This window comes from Octopus sinensis, unplaced genomic scaffold (genome assembly GCF_006345805.1).
Source record: "Octopus sinensis unplaced genomic scaffold, ASM634580v1 Contig14491, whole genome shotgun sequence".
Classification (NCBI taxonomy): domain Eukaryota; kingdom Metazoa; phylum Mollusca; class Cephalopoda; order Octopoda; family Octopodidae; genus Octopus; species Octopus sinensis.
This window is the reverse complement of record NW_021833257.1, coordinates 55365-76705: the sequence shown is the minus strand read 5'-3', so window position 1 is coordinate 76705 and position 21341 is coordinate 55365. Positions and strand designations below refer to the sequence as shown.

At 31.9% G+C, this 21341-nt stretch overlaps 1 protein-coding gene and 1 non-coding gene across 2 annotated transcripts; both read left to right on the top strand.

The window, feature by feature from the left end:
- The first annotated feature begins 544 nt into the window (after positions 1-544).
- Positions 545-20810, top strand: LOC115230099 (fibrocystin-L-like). Its single transcript, XM_036499507.1, is given in 35 exon segments — positions 545-752; positions 1764-2028; positions 4332-4342; positions 7756-7860; positions 8889-9046; positions 9806-9937; positions 11478-11700; positions 11733-11930; positions 11933-12112; positions 12330-13236; positions 13278-13438; positions 13877-14051; positions 14273-14421; positions 14456-14535; positions 14568-14697; positions 14874-14964; positions 14996-15153; positions 15190-15482; positions 15485-15720; positions 15756-16112; positions 16175-16347; positions 16381-16560; positions 17074-17366; positions 17368-17641; positions 17674-18036; positions 18133-18360; positions 18395-18531; positions 18562-18747; positions 18784-18999; positions 19220-19245; positions 19406-19645; positions 19677-19912; positions 20133-20383; positions 20521-20586; positions 20619-20810. Coding segments are annotated over 35 exon segments (7278 nt in total).
- Trnav-aac lies at positions 2975-3047 on the top strand. Its single transcript has one exon. It is a non-coding gene; the product is annotated as a tRNA-Val (tRNA).
- Positions 20811-21341: the final 531 nt, after the last annotated feature.

Here is a 21341-nt window from a genome sequence, read left to right as displayed (position 1 = left end):
TAATAATACGAATCTTCAGAAAGTGGAAGAATTCAAAAAATCTGAAAAAGCTGTATCGCTTGAAGTTTTGAAAGTGCCAGAAAATGTATATATCACGAATAAAGATATAACTAAGACTCAAGAGCCTGAAGAAATACGTGAAACCGATAAATTAGATGTCGTCAGTACCCAAAAATCAATCCCTACTGACACCGTTAAAGCATTACCTTCTCTCGATATAACCTGTAACATTGAAAGTATCCAGAAAAAAACAAATAACCCATATGAATCTCAACTCGAAAAAAAAGAAAATAAGAGAAAGCTTAAAATGCTAAAAAAAGAAGAAGAAATCCAGAAAAGGAGGGAAATGAAAGAAGAGCGTGACAGAAATACAATTAAAACATCAAAAACGCGCACAAAGTCTCAACCCATAATTGATAAGCCTGATATCGACTCGTCTACTAATAAAATATCGGTCGAAAGTATTGATTCATTATTAAAACTATTTTTAGATATCAAAAATAAAGAGGAGCCTGGTAATATGATATAAATATGTGTGATAGATATGATACATACTATCCAGAAACAGCTAGAAAATGAAATTGTCGATGCCGTTGAATTTATTAAAGAAAATCTACAAAACGATATTATCAAAAAAGTATTACATTCCACTGAAGATCGTAATGACAACCATGATGATTTTGATTTCTTATTTGTGAAAGATGAGGCAAAAAATATGTGTGTATCAGTAAAAGATTTAGGAAATATTAAAGGTATTTTTGATTACATGATCAGACGAGTCTTCTTACACTGTAAATCTTACAAAAATTGATGACGAAACTATTCAACAAGAATTAAAACGTTCTGAAAATAGAAAAATAGAACAAATTCGTCTAGAACTGGAAGGAGAAATATTAGACGCATACAAATTTATACAAGAAACTGTAGAAACTTTTAAAATCGAAGCGATACTTTCGGATACTGAAAATGTTACCGAAGAAAGAAATAATATTCTTGAAACAGATCAATTCGATTTTAATTCAATTTCTATCAAAAATAATGGAAATATTCTGCCTTTAGGTCTGTCTTCTCTATAAATATTACTTAAAGGAGATGAACGGGTAGAGGTAATTCCAACAAATTATACGATAAAAAGTGACCAGGAATTTCAAAAAAAGAAAATTGACGCTCAAAAATCTCAAAAATATTTAATTAATATGAACAGCGTAGAAGTTAATTTATTATTTAACTAGTCATCTGAAGATCAAAAATTCGATATAAAAGCCTTTTCAAAAACTACTAAAAGTTAAATACAAACAAGCGTACAATTTAATAGTTTCTTTGACCTCTGACAGTGAATTTGATAGTGAAACTTCAGGAGATAATTTTTTATTTTCGACAAGTAACAATTTTTGTTGATTTAGAAACATTTTTGACTGATACATATCCGATTGAAGAAATTAATCAATGTTTATTCGTCATATTGTGTTAATTAATTTTAGTAAAAAATTCGATTTATGAAAATGAATTTTGTAAGAAGGACGAGAGATTTCAAAAAACATTCAGTTTTTTTGATATTTTTTAGTTTTAGCTTCTGAAGAATACGCTGAATTAATAAACAAAATTTCAGAGATAAAAATCGATTCAGTGGATGAATTTAGAGAAACCGGAAAGAAAACCAAACAAAAACATAAAAAATAGGCTTTAAAATCTATTACTTTTTGGACTTAATAAAAATGTAATAAGAATTTAAATCTAGCTATTATTTATAACCTATTGCCCAGGAGTGTCAAAGATACGGTCCGCGAGAAAAGCACTACTTGCATGTTTGCATAATCAGCAATCTTCTTTCGATAAAGTTCGAGATGACAGTGAGGAAGCTGTAAAAGCTAACTACGTTATTTATCGGGATATAACGTTAGCATTAAAACCTTATAGTGTTGATGATTTTATAAAATCATGTGTTACGAAAGCTACTGAATCTGAGACGCGTTTTGAAATTTCCCATGAGCTTGAAAATGAATTTACTGTTTTCAATTACCATTCAATGTAAATATTCCTGATCTTCCTGCTTGAATATGCGGCTGGTGTCAACGAGTGGGTTTTCGGGGGCTTAAAATCCCGGAAATTCCATCTGTTCAAAGGAACTGGGATATTATTTATTGCTCGCACATACTCGAAAATATCCGCTTACAGGCCAACCGGTTTCAGTTTTAATTGTGCTTGTCAGCCTCATTCGGCCGATTAACTTAATGTGTTACCGATCTCCTCAAACGGTATATTTTTGTACAAGGAAGGAAAAGTCATCGACAGGAGGGGGTTGCCGACAAGATCCCCAGACACTCTTCATTAAATGATGTTGTGAAGCGCGCGCTTAACGCCGCTGGATTCCCCTTAGAACCGGTGGGGACGGAAAACGCCCTGATTGGCGATTTTATTCCCATTCAGTCCTGGTGTGGGATGTTACCTGCGTAGATTCATTTTCCTCATCATCGCAGATTGACTCTGCTTCTTGTCTTGTCCTGGATCTGCATCTGCCTTTGCGAAATTTAGGAAAACTAAAAATATGTCTCATTGACCGATACCTGCTGCTTCGTCCCCTGGCTTTCAAGATCAGTGAGATAAATGGATCCAAAGCGCTCAAACTACAATATGAGATTGGTACATCCATCTCTAAAATGAGTCACGACGACCGTGAAACAAGCTGGCTTTTTCAACGGATGCCGTTCGCGATATTACCTGGGAATTTCTATCCATCCGCTCGGCGACAAATTTAAATTAGCAAAAAGTTCTTTATGTTTTTCTTTATCTTTAAAAAAATCAACAAATTATACAATAAATGTGAATTCTATTTTAAATTATCTAATTAGAAATCCAGGTCATCAGTAATTTCTCTTCTTCGCTTAAAACAGAGATTGCCACAAACTTCCTTTTAGTTTCCATTTTTAATCAAGGTTTTTGTTCAACTGAGTACTATCGCCTCATGTACGTTACAGCCTCGGTGGTGTAGCGGTTATCACGCTCGCCTAACACGCGAGAGGTTCTGGGTTCAACTCCCAGTCGAGGTATATTTTAAATTTTGTTCGAATTTTACGTTTAATACATACAGTAAAACCTCTGGTGCTCGCCATTTTCGGGACCAAAGAAAAAATGGCGAGCAATAGAATTTGGCGAGCAACGGAAATAATCAATAAATTTTTTGACTTTGAAATTTTGAAAACATCTCGGTTTTCGATACTTTCCGATCATAAGTGAGCCTTCCAAGTCACATTTGAGTAAAGCAACAAAGAGAATCGACAGAAATTAAAAGGAAAAAATTAACTAAAAAATCTTTAATAGTTTTTTTAATTCAGCCATATTTCTAATAACGGTGTCGATTAGTTCCAACGAATTTATATCAAAATTTTCATTTTGATAAAAGAATGACTTTATTCTTTTCAACATTTTCAAAGCCTCTTCTGAATTCACATGAGATTCGTCATTATGAGTATCTTCATCGTCATATTTTTGTGGGAAAGAATCTCCAGCAATATTAAGGTAATCTTCAATTTCATATATTTCGGTAAATTCATGATTAATAAAATCATCTTTATCCACCGGGTCCAATATTTTCAAGATATTTACCATTTGATCATAATTATCAATTTCAACAGTTTGTCTTTCGAGTTGATTTTCACATTCGATCCATTTTGAATGTCCGAAACAATTTGTAATTGTTTTGGTCTTTACTTTTTTCCAGGCAAAATATGTAAAAAGAAGACCGTCTTTTAAAATTAATTTTTTATGAGCTTCCAGTGGATTTTCTCCATTATCAATTTTTTCTAACATAAACTCAAATTTAAGTTTATTAAAATGTCCTTTGAAGGATCTAATGATTGCTTGATCCATTGGTTGTAGAATTGTTGTAGTCTTCGAAGGTAGGTAAAGAACTTCAATTGACTCTAAATCAGCGTAAAGTTTATGGGATTGGCATCGATTCACAACTAAAAGAATTTTTCGTTTTTTTAGATGCCTATCCCATGTTAAAAGCCATTCGTTAAAAATTTTACTTGTCGTCCATGCTTTTGATGAATGACAGTAATCGACAAAATTTTCGACTTTAAAATTTTTTAAAGCAGCGAGGTTTCTGGAACTTTCCAATCATAAGTGGAATTTTTTGTCTGTCCCAGTCATATTTGAGCATAGCAACAAAGAAAATCTAAAAAATAAATAAAAATTAAACCGTTCTTTAAGGATTTTATGTCCATATCGAACCTTTTGACAAACACTTTTTGAAGGGATAGATTTGTAAAAAATCCCAGTTTCATCAGCGTTATAAATGTTTTCAGCATTATATTGTTGAATCTGTGCAGAGATCAAAGAAGTAAATGCATCAATTTCTTGTTTCTGATCAACTTTTATATAAAAAATAGTTTAACCAAAAAAAAATTTTTTAAAAATTAATGGCGAGATTTAGAAAATGGCGAGCAATAGAATATTTATCAAAATTTACTAGAAATTTTTAATTTTTTGAACAATATGTGGCGAGCAATAGAGGTGGCGAGTAACAGAGGTGGCGAGCACCAGAGGTTTTACTGTATTTATCGAAATTCTATTTCGTCGATTAACAAAAAACTCAGAAGTAACAACTGATCACGTGTTTAATTAGTAGCAGAGGATAAAATAAAATGGCAATTCCCACGCAAGATGGCTATTGATATCCGTTGAAAAAGCAATGTCCGTTCCCGATGATCATTTCTTCTTCTGCTTGCTAGGTCCCCCACTTTAATAAGTAATTGCGATCGGGGCATAGTAAAGCAATCGGGGCAAAGATATGACGGTGAGATAATCCACTGTATTTCTTGATTTTAAGCGTTTCGGCCAGGTTAGCTGCGAAGCCCGACACATGTACTTCCATCTTCCTGTTCATTCTCTTATAATACGGAGAATTCAAGTTAATTTTGGAGAAGTTGAATTCGAATTTATCTTTGTTGAATTATCATATTGTTTTAGTGGAACTGAAAATTTGCAGAAATTGCATTTTTTGACAACTTGGCGAATGATCTCTCTTCTCAATATAAAAAATCTTTGCCTACATAATGTCCACAATGATTGGCTTCATAAATCTCACGTGCAATTATTTTCATCTCTTTTAAGCTCGTGGAAGGAATTACGAGCTTGTGCAGACCGTTTACATCTTTAATATATAGTTTCCCCTCTTTAATTAGGAAATTTTCTGCTTTCTTTTTCAGTCGATACTTCTTATGTTTTGGAAGATCGATTTCCTTATTATTGAGTATAGATCTCAGAAATTATATTCATCTTGACCTTTTACAAACAAACTGGGCCAACATGACAAAATGGAGACAAAGTTATGCTAGCGTAAATTTTTTTATTCAATAAAGACAGTTAGAAAAGAAGAAAATTTGTTTAAGACTATACAGTTTAGGACGCTCCCCAGCCTCACGAATTGCGAAACAGTTGCCGCAGATTACGGCAATGGAGAGGCGTTGAAGAAGCCAAAAGGACTCTCTCGGGTCGTCCCTTCTTTTGGCGATTCTTCTCTCCAAACCACGTGGGAAACAAAGCGACTTGCAGCCAAAGACCCCAGAGGTCTCAACGGCGATGGGCGTGAAAACAAAAGTAGAGAGGTGACCGTACTTCTAAATTTTGAGATCTTCAGCGCGATTGGAAGCAAGGCCTGGGTCGACGGCCGACATGGCTAGGTTCCCATTGGAGAATGTGTCACAGCAGGTAGAATCCCATATAAGGGATTTTAAGCCGTCAGGGCGTTTGCCGTCACCTCTGTTCAAACCGACAGGTTCAAGGACGGACGGCACCCCGGCGGCTTCGAAAGAACTTTTCACGATGTCGTTCAGTTCACTGTGGCGAGGAGCGCGGCCTGCACTGGGGGGGCAAGAGAGGGGATGTAACCCGAACTCGTCCACAGTTCCGACACAGCGACATTTGTGGGCCTGACAGATTTTGAGCCCAACACGTAAGAAGATAGCGATTCTTAGGCACTTGGAGTCCAGGAGGTTCCCAATTGAATGGAGAAGGCATCAATCCAAGCACCGCTGCCTGGGTGACAGCCTGCACGAAAGCAGGCGAGCCTGTGTTGGTTAAATTTTGGAGTGAGTTCTTCGTACAAAGACCGACATACATTCTCGTCCCACTGGCGCTGGTAATCCTCGGACTCAGGCCGCCTCAAGTCAAACCGGGCCTTCCATAAGAGACCTGCCACGACGAAATCTGCAGACACTTTCCGTTTGGGAAGGTTTCGGAGAACGATGTCTGAGAGATTGCAGGAGTCAGAATGAGAGGACAGGTAAGCCGGAAGAGCCAAATCGAAACAGGATCTCAGACCAAGGCCGCCCCAGCGCACAGGTAAGGTCGCCTGAGACCAGCCAGAATCGTCGAAAGCAAGATTGTATGGGAGTTCATACTGAGCTTAAGGATGTAATCGAAATCAGATAGGAGGTCACTTCTGTGGAAAAAGGGTGCACATCTTAGCGTATAAAGGACCTTAGGGGTGGAAAAGTGATTTCGCAGGAGGAAAGGAAACTGAAACTAATTTAATTTAATAGAATGAAAAATCAAAACTATATGGCATTTTTTTAATTATTAAAATATTAAAATTATTTTAGCATTAATAGTTTATTTTAGAAAACCAAAAAACTCAATAAACTTTATAAAGTATTTAAAGTAGTCAGCGAGGGTTCAATCTGTTTCTATAGTACGAAAAATTTCGAATTAAAATTTTTAGCAGATCATGATGCTGATCTCTTTGTTTTTGTTTATGAGATGTCAACAAAGCGGTTTATAGTTTTATTTAATTCTCAGTAAACCCACGAATTGATCGTATAATTACAAGATGCGGATCTTTGGAAGGAGAAACGTTGATTGAGATTAGAGGAGATGGTTTAAATAGAGAATAAATATTTTCAAGGCTTTTCCGATGAAGCATTCACTTTGAATATTGAAAATCAAGGAACTATAGGAAATCGTGTTTATTTATATTCCTCTGTCAGATCATATAAATGCAATATCCGTACTGATTTAACACACAGTAAAGCAATTTTTTGTTTTACAGAGTAACTTTTTAGAATTTATCTATTTTTAGACCCATGGAAATTGGAAACTATTATTTGCATGTAGAAGTTGATGGAATCAGGATTCCGGATGAGCAAATATGTCAAAACAGACATATTTACAATTGCATGTTTTTTGTTTATATTTTTTGTTGTTTTAATAATCTATAGTCTCGGTGGAGTTGCACACCAAGAATAACGAGTGTAGTCCCAAATACTGGATCACCAGGTTCCCAATTGATTTTCTAATTGCAGACCAATTAATAACTGTTTCTGGATCTTTTTATTCAACGATTTATCTAAATAACGAAATTGGGGTTTCTAAGGAAATTTTTCCAAAGTTCACTAGGTAACTATTGTTATTATAATCCTAGAATATATTTTGGAAACAAAAACTGTGAAATAATTGATCCAGTTACAAGCAAACCGTATTCAACAATTTTTATTGATATATTAGATACGATTTTAATCTTACATCTAAATTTTTTGGACAATTTAAGTGTAAACTTTCAAACGTGCGAATAGGAGGTATTAATGGAAGTATTATAATTGATCGATATTATGGAAGGTATTTAATTTTTCAGAAATATTATTTTAACAGATCAAAGGCAGATATTGGATCGTTGATGTTGTTCAGCAACATGCAATTTGGACAATATGAAGCTTATGCAAGTTTTAAACTCTTAAACAATCTTTATTTTTACAGCAATTAATTCGATCATTCCAAATGAAGGAAGTATATTTGGCGGGACTCAAATAAAAATATTTGGAAAATATTTTTACAATGATAGTACAAAAGTTTATGTTGGAGGTAAGAATTGATACATCATTATTACAAAGGAGAAAAATGCAACATAAATTCTATTTCAAATGATACAATTGTATGCAGTTTGACAAAATCTACATTAAACTTCAGAAAATTATACGCAGGTATTTATTATTTCTTTTCTAAATAAATTATTTCAGGTAGTAGAGGATTTTTACTCGAATATTGGGACACCCCTTTAAATTTTTCTAATAACAATGAAATAAAAAACTATACGGCAACATATCCGTCCGGTTATAATTTCAAAACAGCTTTATCTGGAAAAGAACATTTGCCAGATGGAAATAAAGTTGTTAGGCTATCGGGGTATTTTTATCCTCCAAAGACTGGACATTATAAATTTTATATAAATGACAATACCAAATCTTCGTTTTGCATTACTTTTGAAAATTTGGTATCTCATTATATTTTTATCAAATTAAGACGACAAATTGTGAAGACTATTTATTCAAATCATTTTATATGCAAAAGAATAAAGGGTTTTGTATATTTATAAATTGAATCTTTAGATATTTTCTCCGAATATACAAGAATTATATTTGGAAATCAACACTTGAAGCTTCGTTCAAGTTATTTGAATCTCCATATTCTAACAAAATATTGCAGTTAGTTGTAGCTGAAAAACAAAAAATAATCATCAATTACAACTATCAATATGAAAAACATGTATGAATTTAATAGAATTATTATTAATAGCGTTATTTTTTTAATAATCAAACGGCTGAAAATTCGACACACGAAGTTTATCAAATAGTTATTAATAAAAATGAAAGTAATATTCAATACAGAATAAATTTCAATGATATTGAAACCGGTCTTTCAAAATTTTGAAATTTTAGAAATTTTGAGAACTAAAGATACGGTTCAAGAGTTAGAAAACAAATTTAACAATCATCCGATCCTTGGCGATTATCATATTAAAGTAGAAAACTATGTCGATAATAATACAAGAACAAGTTATAAATTGAATTTTACTGTTTGTTTTGGTTAATTTTAATTTTTATGATTTCTAGGAAATTTTGTGCCATTCACAATAGTAGAAATTAATAATTCTATAAAAAATTATTCAATTGAAAAAATTGTTAATGGGACACCTGGAAATTCTTATTTACTATTTAACGTAGGAAAATATAATTTACCTCCAATTTCATCTCAATTGACTGAAATAGAAGTAAATTAGAAGTTTTTAAATAAATTATAGATTTCAGCAAAGATTTTGTCCGGATATGGAAATCGCTGTCCACGAAATTTTAATAAAAAATCAGATTCAGTTTTTTATGTCGAAGATTTTGAATCGAGTATAACTCATTCAAACCACTTTGGAAACGCCTTCTGTGGATTGTATTCTTTTAAAAATTTGGAATCAATGTTTCGCGCAATAGATAAAAACCAGCCAAATATAGCAATATTTAAAATGGTTTTATATTTTTGGTATTCGAATAGTTATGCTTTGCATATAATGGTTATTCACCTAAAGAATTAGAAATTGAATATTCCAATAACAGTATAGACTATGTTTCTTATACGTATGAAATAACACTGGAAAATTCAATTCAGTCAGATAAATAAAATTTATATTTAGTGATTGGAATTACGAATGCATTGACTTGACTTTATTGATGAATAATGTACAATCTTCAATAGTATTAGTCAAAAAAATCAACATAATAAATAATGGAACTATTTACTACGATCTTGTTTCTTTGTCTAAAACGGCTAGAAATTTAGATAAAATTGGTTTTTCAGTGATTTAAATATGCTAGCAATTTTGAAAACAAGGCGAGTTCTTGGACAACACTCTGTTGAAGCTGTATCTGTCGTAAAATTTGAAAACAGCATTACTGTTACTTATAGTTTTCATAAATGTTTCGGAAAATTACCATTAATGACTGTTATAAATGTACACTCTATACTGGATGATGTTATTTAGAAATCAAAAAATAACACTTCGACAAATTTTACATTTAGTCAGTCACTTTCAAATGCCACTTTACCTCCTGAAGGAGATATTATATTTACATTTAAAGGAAGGTCTATTAAAGCTTCACAAGGTTTAATTAAAGTTTGTCTAAATTAGTTTTGGACTGTAAGACCACTGTGAAAGGAATCAATTATACTGGGACGACATCTTTTACTAAAAATGGGTTTAAATGTGTAAATTGGAATTCGACGTATTTTTCAAATAAAACAAGTGAACTTAATTTTTGTCGAAATCCTGACAACAAACCGTTTGGTCCTTGGTGCTATACGGACTATAATCATACAAAATGGAATTACTGCGAGATTCCTTTATGCTGTAATATTTATAATATATTTTTAGTACAAATAAATTCCGAAAATTTCCAGAAAGCCTTGGAAAACTTTAATGAAATTGGATTAGTGACAATCAGTGAACAACGCACTTGCCAGTCTTTAATGGCTGATATAATATTCAAATCTTACAACGGAGACGCAGAATTACTAAAGGTTTTGATTTATTTATTAAATAATAAAATTATAGATAAATATCACAGGTAACGATCAAATTCAAGGATCTACAATAACATTAGTTGATGGATATTTACAATCTACAATACAACAATCGATGATTAGACAACAATTTAAAGATCCACAAGTTGAAGTAATTATAAATGATTCTCCTTCTATTTGCAATGGAAGTTGCACGTTTTTAAAAACAAATAGATCTACTCCTACAGTATTGGATATTTCCCCAATTTTAAGTAATAAAAAATTTTAAAATATTAAAAATTAGTAAGAAATGCTAGAACTAATATCACAATCAAAGGAACAAAGTTTAGCGCAGAAATAATAAACAATATAATTCGAATTTCTGAAAACGATTGTTTGGTATATTATTCATCAAATGAACAAATCAACTGTACTTTGATAATCGTCAATAAAGAATATTCACCCTGCAATATATCAATATTTGTTAAAAATTTGGGGTATGCTCGATTATCGCAAGTATTTTGTTTCAAGTTTCCTCTTTCAGTCAATACTATTTCTCACAACTCAACTGACCTTTATGGTTTATTTAAGAGGTATATTCAATTAGGTGGTAAGTACATAACTATTGATGGGATGGGGTTTTATGGAAATTTTTCGATATTTGTCGGAAATAAAAATGCCTTAATAACTAGAGCGACAGTTAAACAAATAACTTTTGTGACTCCTAGCCAAAATGCACATTATTTATTGCAAGTAATTCTTTAGTTACCTGGAACATATAATGTTACGCTACATACTAATGAATCATATAATATTGGCCAAATGAGTTATAATAATTATACGGGGCCAATAATTGAAAACTTTCGTCCACTAACTTTGAACGTTTTAGGTTAGATTATATTTTTACATTGAAGGCAATCAAACTTTGGAAATAAACATAACAAATTTACAATGTGGAAATAATTTTACATTTTTAAAATTAAACGAGCACATAATAAATCAGTCATCTTGTCAAAATAATTCTTTTTATTTCAAAACTCCATCAATGCTTCCGGGAAATTATTCATTTGAAATTCTTGTAGGAAATCAAATTATTAACCAGTATTGAATTTTATATTTTTAAAAATAGAAGACTGGAACTACAAAAATTAAAATATATTTTTAACGTTAATTCAATGTTCCCAACGTTTGGATCAATATTTGGAGGGACAAATATTCATATTCACGGAAGCGGTTTTTCAAAAAATCCGTTAGACTTTTCGGTGCATTTCGGAAATCATCCATGCAATGTTAAATATGTGAACTATTCAACTTTGATATGTGAAACAACTGGAAACCGTGTAATACACAATATTACGAACTTGGGAGTACATCCAAGTATAGTTTATGTATTTCTAACTACCTTGTAGTATATGGTGTTGGTTATATCTGGTCTCATAATGAAATAACCATAAATATCGGAGACTCGGTATTATGGACCTGGTCTACACCACCAGGAATTATTAGCGTCAACTATAAAATTCAACAGATACGTTCACTAATCGATACAAGACCAGTGAAAAGTGGGTTTGATAGTGGTCAAGCAACATACAAAGGTAAAAAAATTACCAAAATGTTTCAGGAAGCTATAAACGTCAATTTTTTAAACCTGGAAAATATTTTTATTGGTCTCTGCCAGTTAATAAATATAGTAACATTTCTCTTAAAGGAATTGTAAATGTTAAAAATGGAATTAATCAGTCATTACCTCTAAACATTAAAATAGGTGGAATAAGCCCTATCTATGCAAGTTTACATTTTTATTTAAAATTAAGAATTTAATCGACATATCAATTATGAGTTAGCAAATTGTTCGTCTACACTTAACTGTTCTGTAAATTCAAACTTTTCTTTTAACTTTGGGAATTGCGGATTAATTAAAATATTATCAGTCGTAAAAACAAACGAAAGCATTATGGACAATATCACAATTATAGGTTTAATCAATATGTCTAAAATATATTTAGGAATAAATTTTGGTAAAAAAATATGTCAAAACAACGTCACCCTCGATGGACATAGATGCATTGTTTTCGAAGCAGGCGAAAATAAAATTGTATGTAAATTAAATAAAACACAAAATTCTCCTTTTGGCTATAAATCTTTATTGAAAATTAAAGTAAAGAATATTGGTTACGGAATATTTGAAATGGAACACGGTACAACAAATTCTTTGTTTTTGAGACCAGAATTTTTCGAAATTCTACCAAATAAAGGATCAACGGCAGGAAACACATTAGTATCCATCAATGGCTGGGGATTTAAAATAAATCAAACGAATGTAAGAATTGGAGGTCACCAATGTGACATTGTTTATTTGTCAATTACAAACATTCACTGTCGTACATATGTATTCAAAACCAATGATACATTTGCCGATATTATAATTGATATATTTTCGGACGGAAGAAGATATAATGCAGTGAATGTTAATAATATTAAATTTGAATTCTCAACTAATCATACTCCTATTATCAAAAAAATAATTCCGGAAAACATTACAAGCTCAAATACAACAATACAAATTATTGGAGACAGACTAATTTCTGGCAATGGATCTATAGAATTAAAAATAAATAACATGAGATATTTCCCATTAAATTCATCAAATTCAAGTGTATTTTTTGTAATCCCGTTTTTAAATTCTGGTGATCACAACATTTCTTTTTATATTGCTGGATATGGTAATGCAAAATTTGAAACAAATAACATTTTAAAAAGTTATGGATCGATCACAAATATAAATCCTATGTCAGGTAGCATATATGGAGGAACTGAAATAAAAATAAGTGGATATGGCTTTATTTGCAACGACACAACAGTACATATAGAAAGTACACATTGCGAAATATTATCATGTAGGCAAAATATGGTATTTATGTTTGTATAATACTAATATAGATATTTTGTAAAACACATTCTTCATCTCCAGGAATCAAAAATATGTCGATAAGAAGTAGCAACTATATCTTTAACCAATTTTTATTTCACTACGATGGTTCCCTTAGTCCGAATATTACACGAATAAACCCAACAAACGGTTCACGCAATACCGAAATTTCAATTAGTTATAATGGTAACTTTTAAGTATTTAAATTTCCAGGTTTCGGCATAAATATAAGTAAATATATTGTATTCATTGGCAATAAGAACTGTAATATTACTCAAATAAATGCAACAATTCTAAAATGTGTGACACCCGATTTAGACTACGGAAACTATGCTGTACAATTAAGACGCATAAATTACGGCTATTCAAACATATTTAAAAACTATACAAACTTATTAAAAATCACAGATATTTTTCCTACTAAGGGTAATTGACATTTACAAATTATTTTAGGTGGGTTTGGTGGCGGACAAAAAATTGGAATTATGGGAAATGGATTTAGCAACAATATGTCTGTGTTGATATGTAACAAACCGGCAAGGATTGTTGATTTTCGAAATCACAGTTCTATTTTTGTTGAAACACCACAAATAAACTGTTACTTATTTACATAACTAATTTTAGATACCAAAAATAATACAAATTGTAGTATTAACATTGAAACGAATTTATTATCTATTCAAAGTTCAAACGAATTTATATATACTGACAATAAAACTCAGTTTATAGATCGCATTAGTCCAAAAAGGGGTGGAACTGCTGGCGGAACCCTTATATCGATAGTAGGAAAAGGATTTGGGTAGTTCATATTTAAATATTTAGAAACAACACGAATTTGACTCGAGTCACAATTGACAACTCAATCTGTGTGATAAAAGGAATTACGGATAATTTGATTACTTGTACGTCAGGATCACATATAGGAAACCGAAAATCAAGAGTAAACGTTTATTCTATAGACAGTGGCTTCGCATATGCCGTTTATTTTTATTATTTATTTTAGAAAAATATAACAAATATATTATTTGAATATGTAAATGTCTGGTCTTCTCGGTTTACTTGGGGAGGTTATGATATACCGAAGGCTGGAGAAATTGTAGTTATTCCTCATGGGTTGAATATTCTTCTAGACGTAAATACACCAATACTCCAAATTTTATTAATTAATGGTATTTAAAAGTTTAGCCAAAATCATATTTTAAGGCGGATCTTTGACATTTGACGAGAAGGATCTTGAACTTCATGCCGAAAATATTTTTATCACAAATGGCGGATTGTTGCAAGTAATGAATGTGGTTTAGATTAAAAAAATTAGATTGGTCAAGAAAATAAACCATTTCAACATAAGGCGTTGATTGAATTGCATTCCAAATTTTTGTCAAAAACTTTCCCAATTTTTGGTTCTAACGTTATTGGCGTCCGTGAAGGTATAATTGAACTTCATGGTTATTGTTTTATCGTTATCCATTAAGGAAAATATCGAAATATAACTTGGACTAAGCTCTCGAAATCTGTCGATGTCGGAATCAACATTATAGAATTAGAAGATCCTGTTGATTGGCGAGTTTTGTTTAATAATAACATAAAAAGAAAAATGAAACTATTATCATATCTAGCACAGGTGATATGGATAGTGCTAAAGAAAATGAAATACATAGAATCGCAAATATATCATTAAATCGTAAGATTATAACTCTAGTCGAACCAATAAAGTAACATAACCCAAATTTTATAAAATTTTAGATATCGTAAACTATCATACACGTATAACTACGGTAATGGAAAACAGGTTAAAATGCGAGCTGACGTTGGATTGCTCACAAGAAATGTAAAAATAATTGGAACTAAAAACATGAATTATTCCTTCAAAATAGAAAGATGCCCTGACGGATTCAAAATGGGTTTTATCCAAATAAATTCATATCTAATAAATATAGGCCAATTTGCAGTTCAAACATGTTTCCAAGGGAGAGAAGGCGATGAAATAGGAGATGATCAGTTTGGAGGAACAGTAATGATTGCTCCGAGACATCCAAGTATGGATGAGGCGATCGGAAAATTTTCACACGTTGAATTTAACCACGTCGGACAAGCGTTCCGTCTTGGACGATATCCAATACATTATCACCTTTCTGGCTGGAATGAGAAATCATATGTAAATGGGTGTGCTATTCATAACAGTTTCAACAGGGCTGTTAACATTCACGGTTTTATAACGTAGTTAATTTTTAAGGTTCTCATGGACTTGTTGTGAAAAGAAATGTTGGATATAACATAATGGGCGGTGCATTTTTTCTTGAAGATGGAATTGAAACAAATAATATATTCGAATATAATTTACTCGTTTACGTGAAACATAGCTCAAGTTTATTAAACGATGACATCACTCCTGCTGGATACTGGGTCACTCATCCGAAAAATATAATAAGGCACAACACTGTGGCAGGCGGAACACATTTCGGTTTCTGGTGATTATTATTTTGATTAAAATATGTAAATATAGGTACAGATTGCATGCAACGGTTGACGGGCCTTCTTATGTATGGAATATCGTACCAAATAAAGGAGAAATGGGAATTTTCACAGGAAACGAAGTACATTCTCAAGGATGGTACGGACTATGGATTTTTGAAGGGTTTTATTTCTTTTAAAGTAATCTAATAACTTGCAGTTATACTCCGCGTTATAAAGGGTGGAGATCGGGAATTCCTGTAGTCGCAAAATTTAGCAATTTTACTTCATGGCACAATCAAAAGGGAGCTGAATGGACCAATGGTGGTGCCTTGCAATTTGATAATTTTGTAACTGTTGCAAACAAGGTTGCAAATATAGAACTTATGCATAATTCTGAAAATACAATATATTCAAATTCAGGTCCATATCTAAATAACAGTGATATAATTGGTAATATTTAAAATAAACCTTTTTAGCTTACGTTCCCGGAATTACACACATATCTTCTTCTAGTGGAGTTGTTCTACCTCTATCAAGTGGATTGACTCTTAATAATGTTAATTTTTATAACTACAATACATCACGTGGTCAATGTTTTGTTTTAGCAAAAATTTCTGGGACAAGTTCAACTTTTTCAGGAGGTTGGTTTTATTTATATTAGTAATTTCTAATAGGATTTTTATATTTTATGAAAAATATTCATTTTATAAATTCGCAAAACCGATACAAATGGAATTGGAAACACGAAGGGATTATTGTTGACTCTGATGGATCTTTGACTGGTTCTAAAACAAATATTGTTCCATATTCTAAACTTATACCGCCCGACTGTGCAATAAATACAAATAACACTCGTGGGTTGGAATCGCTCTTTTGCCCACCCAAATACAGGTTCGCAAGATTGTCATTTAATAGTAATTATTTTAATTAAAAATAGAAATTAATCCTGATATGTATTTGGGGCGCAGTATAAAAATAGTAAATTCTTATGGAAATGATACAAGCTACTTTGCTGAAAAAAGGGTTACTTCACCTCTTGGATGGATGTCCATTTTCCCTACAAATGATGAAATATTTATTACATTATCAACGGAATCCAATTTAACGAATATCTCTTATACTGGAGTTATTGATAATCTGATTGTATAATAATGTTCGTGCTTATAATCAAACAGAGTGGAGACTATGTAATTGTCAGTATTCCGATGAATTATAAACCTGATCGAGTTTTTACTATTGATAGTACATTTCGCCCTATGTCATTACTCCCTTTAAGCCACGAGCAGAATAAAAATGGAGATTGGTACTATGATTCACTTGAAAATAAATTAAGCTACATCGGTAGTAAATTAAATTTTAAAACTTAGTCATGTCGCCAAAAACAAATAATCCGAACAAATATTCTGATATTCGAAGAATTAACATAAGATTTAATGCTTATCGCTGCTTTTATTTAAAATGTGAGGCTCCAGCAGATAAAGGAAGTCTCCCTCCGTCACGGAACAGACCAAAAGATGCTTTGAGATGGTCAAATACTAATATTTGGCGTTTTACAAACAATAAATGGAACGCAAGTAAAGACTTTGGAAATGGGGGATTGCCATCAAATGGTGATACAGTTGTTATTTCTTCAGGCTAGTTTTATTAATAATTATCTTTAAGATGTTTACGTATTGGTGGATGTAAAACTTCCAAAAATAAAGGAATTACATATATATGGAGTTTTAGAATTCGACGATATTGACAACTCAACAATATCCGGATATCGAGATTTTTATTTGTCGGTCGAAATTATTTTTATAAGAGGCGGAAGAATAATAGCTGGAACAGAAGACCGTTCTTTCCGTGGAAAGCTCGAAATAACGTTAATTGGGAATAAAAATTCTGCAACATTTCCATTAATAACTGGTCCGTTGGTAGGTACTAAAGTAATTGGTAAGAAAGTTGAAAAAATAATTCAATTATAGCTTGTTTTGGAGGACTAGATTTTCATGGCGAAGCCAAAAATATTTATTCTACTACATTGAACAAGACTGCAAATATTGGAGATAGAAAAATTTACTTGCAAGATATTGTTGATTGGAATATCGGAGATGAAATTATTATTTCTTCGACATCCTATAATGTAAATGAAGGCGAAAAAGTCGTTATAAACAATATAATGAATGGCGGAACAGTCTTGGAGCTAAACAGACCTCTTAATTATAAACATTTGGGTATGCACGATACAAATTTTAATTTTATAGGTGAACTTTACATTGTAGGGAATACAGTCCATCAGCTTTCTGCTTCCGTTGGGTTGTTATCAAGGAATATAAAGATTATCGGAGGTCAGACATTTTCTCCCTTCGGAGGCCGTGTTCTTGTAGGAAAAACAGTACATGAAGGAAAAATTTATACAGGTTTATATTTTTACTGAAATTAAGGTTTTGCGCGTATTAAGAACGTCGAATTTTATAAAACTGGCCAATTCGATTATGATAGTAAAACTGATGCCAGATATTCGATAACATTTATGGACATTGGTGAAATTAATTCATTAAGACCGGCATATGTCAGAATGTCATCATTTCATGAATGCTATTCACCGACTATAGGAGTTTATAGAACAAATAAGCTAGAGGTATCAAACAATATAATATATCGCCCCGTTGGTCCTGGTATAATTCTCGATTTTAACTTCGCTAGGAATTATATCAACAAGTTCTGGTACAAAAATAGAACAAAATCTTATCGTTTCTCATATCTATGAAGGATTATATAATGGAAAATGGGATCAAAATATATTATGGAAAGGAGCAATCACAATAAATGAAGCTACCAATGTTTTATTTTTAACGAATTAATTTTGATAGACTGAATTGATTGGAAATGTTGTTGCCGGCTCTCAGACGATAGCTTATCGTATTAGCGGTGATTCATGCAACGGCGGACTTTCAACTTTTAAGAAAAATATTGCTAAATCTGGATTAAATGGCGTCGTTATTTTTCATCTCAAAGAACATTCTCCAGAACCGAGTTGTCTCACTATCCAAAGTATGGTATTAAATGTTTTATTTTTAGATTTTATTATTTGGAAATTTTATAATTTTGGAATTTATGTACACTCTACTGCCAGCATTGTAGTCGAAAATGTTATTTTGATCGAAAATAACGTTGGAGTATATACATTTATTATCGGACCTTCTCCTTTAAGGCATCTTACTAGTAATCAAACGGTCACCGTTCGAAATTCTACTATACTAATGACCACACCATTTTTTGACTGTAAAACTGACACCTCTGTCAGAATTGTATCCAATTTTATTTTTATTTAATAGAATGGTTTATTAACAGCTTCGAGTGTCTTTTCAATTACTAATAATGCGAGAGTAGGAATATTTTTTCCTAATTTTATCTCCGGGAGTCTTAAAATGGCAAATAAAGATTGGACAACACCAATGGCATATCCTTCTTTATCTGGACTTATGGTCATTTCCGGTAGTTATTATTTTTTTAATTTTAACAATTTAGACATCACAGTTGACACATATAACTCCGTAAGTTGTGTTAAAGACGTTTTCATTATGACAAGTGACAAAAGTTACGACTTTCAACATCCGGTGATAATATCTAGAATTCGTTTTTATAATTTCCCGAGTAAAAACTATATATACATGACTTTGCCTCCATTACAGTACTCACATCATTTATATATAGAAAAATAAATCCATCTGATTGTGTTGATATGGATTGTGATGGAAATAAGAAAACTTTGATCACTGATTCTGATGGAAGTTTTCTGGGTTCTCCGAACTGTGCGGCTTTTCCAAAATCAGAGTTTGCTTGGAACGGCGATAGAAGGAGAGGAACTGGAGACTATCGCATTCCTACAAGTATGAAAATATATTCAAATGGTTCCATGATTCCAATTAATTTAGTCCGGCAACATTTAGGTATGTAATTTTTATAATCTGTTAGGAATACTAAGAGATCAAAATTGTGTTTATAATGCTGAGTGGCAAGCATATAAATGTTGTGGCCTTAATTATCGCATAATGATAATTGAAAGTATGGATCATGACACTGAAAAGCGAAGACTCTCTCCAGTAGCTATTCGGGGCGATGGGTACCTCGATCTTTTAAATGGGCCCGCGGATCATGGCTGGTGTAACGGTTACACTTGCCAGAAAAGAATATCGACATTTTATGCAATTGTTGCAACCGGTATATTAAAAGTTATTATTTTTCAATAGGAAAGTTGTATCATTTATATTTTACATCCACAGTACCAAAGCATTTGAGACTGAGAATGATTAATGCTGATCCAACTGATAGAATAGTCATTAGATATTTTTTTAATCGGGTACAAGCAACTGAAACGTCTACTAATTCAATCCCAATATTTCCTAGCGGTACTAAGAAATATTTTTTAATGCTTAAAAAGATACCATTCCAAATGTTCATAACACAATTTCTGGACAGAATTATCGGAATCGATCAACAAAATTCCTTTACGTAGGTCTAAAAGGCTCAGAAGCAATTGATATTAAATTTACTGAGAGTGTCATAATTGGACTATCAACGGTCGTTCCTGAAGTAGATTTCTTCGGAGCTAACGTATTGGAAAATTTAATTGCATTTCTCGGAATTCCTTCCAATAAAGTTCGAATTGTAAATGTCGTTAAAGAAAATTCTGCGCCAAGATCAAAAAGGTTGAAAATTTTATTTAAATAAATAGAGCTACTTCTACCACGCTATTTTTAATTGAAATATCAAATTCATATAATGAAACGACTAACTCTTCTTCTTTTATGACTGATCAACAACTTCAGAATATATCATCAGTGATTTTAAACACAGCGCAGAGTTCAGGAATTTCAAATATTTTGAACATTTCTGTAAATATTAAATTTTAATATACTTTTTATAGATCTCAGGCGTATCGATTGCTGAACCCATTCCACCAACAGAAACCATTCTTTATGAGGGATATTCGAGCAATTTATTACAAATTTTAATTCCTCAAAAATTAGTCATAATATCACAACCAATAACACTTTATGAAGAATCTTTATCTCATATAGGATTCTCAATGATCATGCAGGACGAAAATGTTTATTGAAATTGTTCAATTTAGAATTCTACTTTGGAAATCGTCGGATCCGTGTACGACCCATGGAAGATTCAACTAGATATTTCCCACAATGGAACTGTTCTTCAAACATTTTCGCAAGGGTCATTGGCTAGTTTTATATTGGGAACTGCTAATTTTACTTCTCTAAGGATTCCATTTTATGGAAATAATTATTCTTTCACTTTTAGAGTATACTTTTATTTTTGTTATTGATAGAGTCTAAACTCTTCGATTACTACTGTTGTTCATCAGATAAACATTCTGAAAAGACAATTGTCAGCAGAAGTGTCAATTTTTGATAATGTTGTCACGACATACCAAAATATGTCCGGTCTATTATTAGTGAAAGATACGGTTGAAAATATAAGTGTTGGAAGTTTAACATGGAGGGTTTAATTTTGATATTCAGAGTGAATAGATAAATAATTGGATTTATGAAATCAATGAAAGTGATACAAGCGTTTTTGGGCATACACCAAGCATTCTAAAAAGACAGCAAATTGTAAATGGCACTATTAA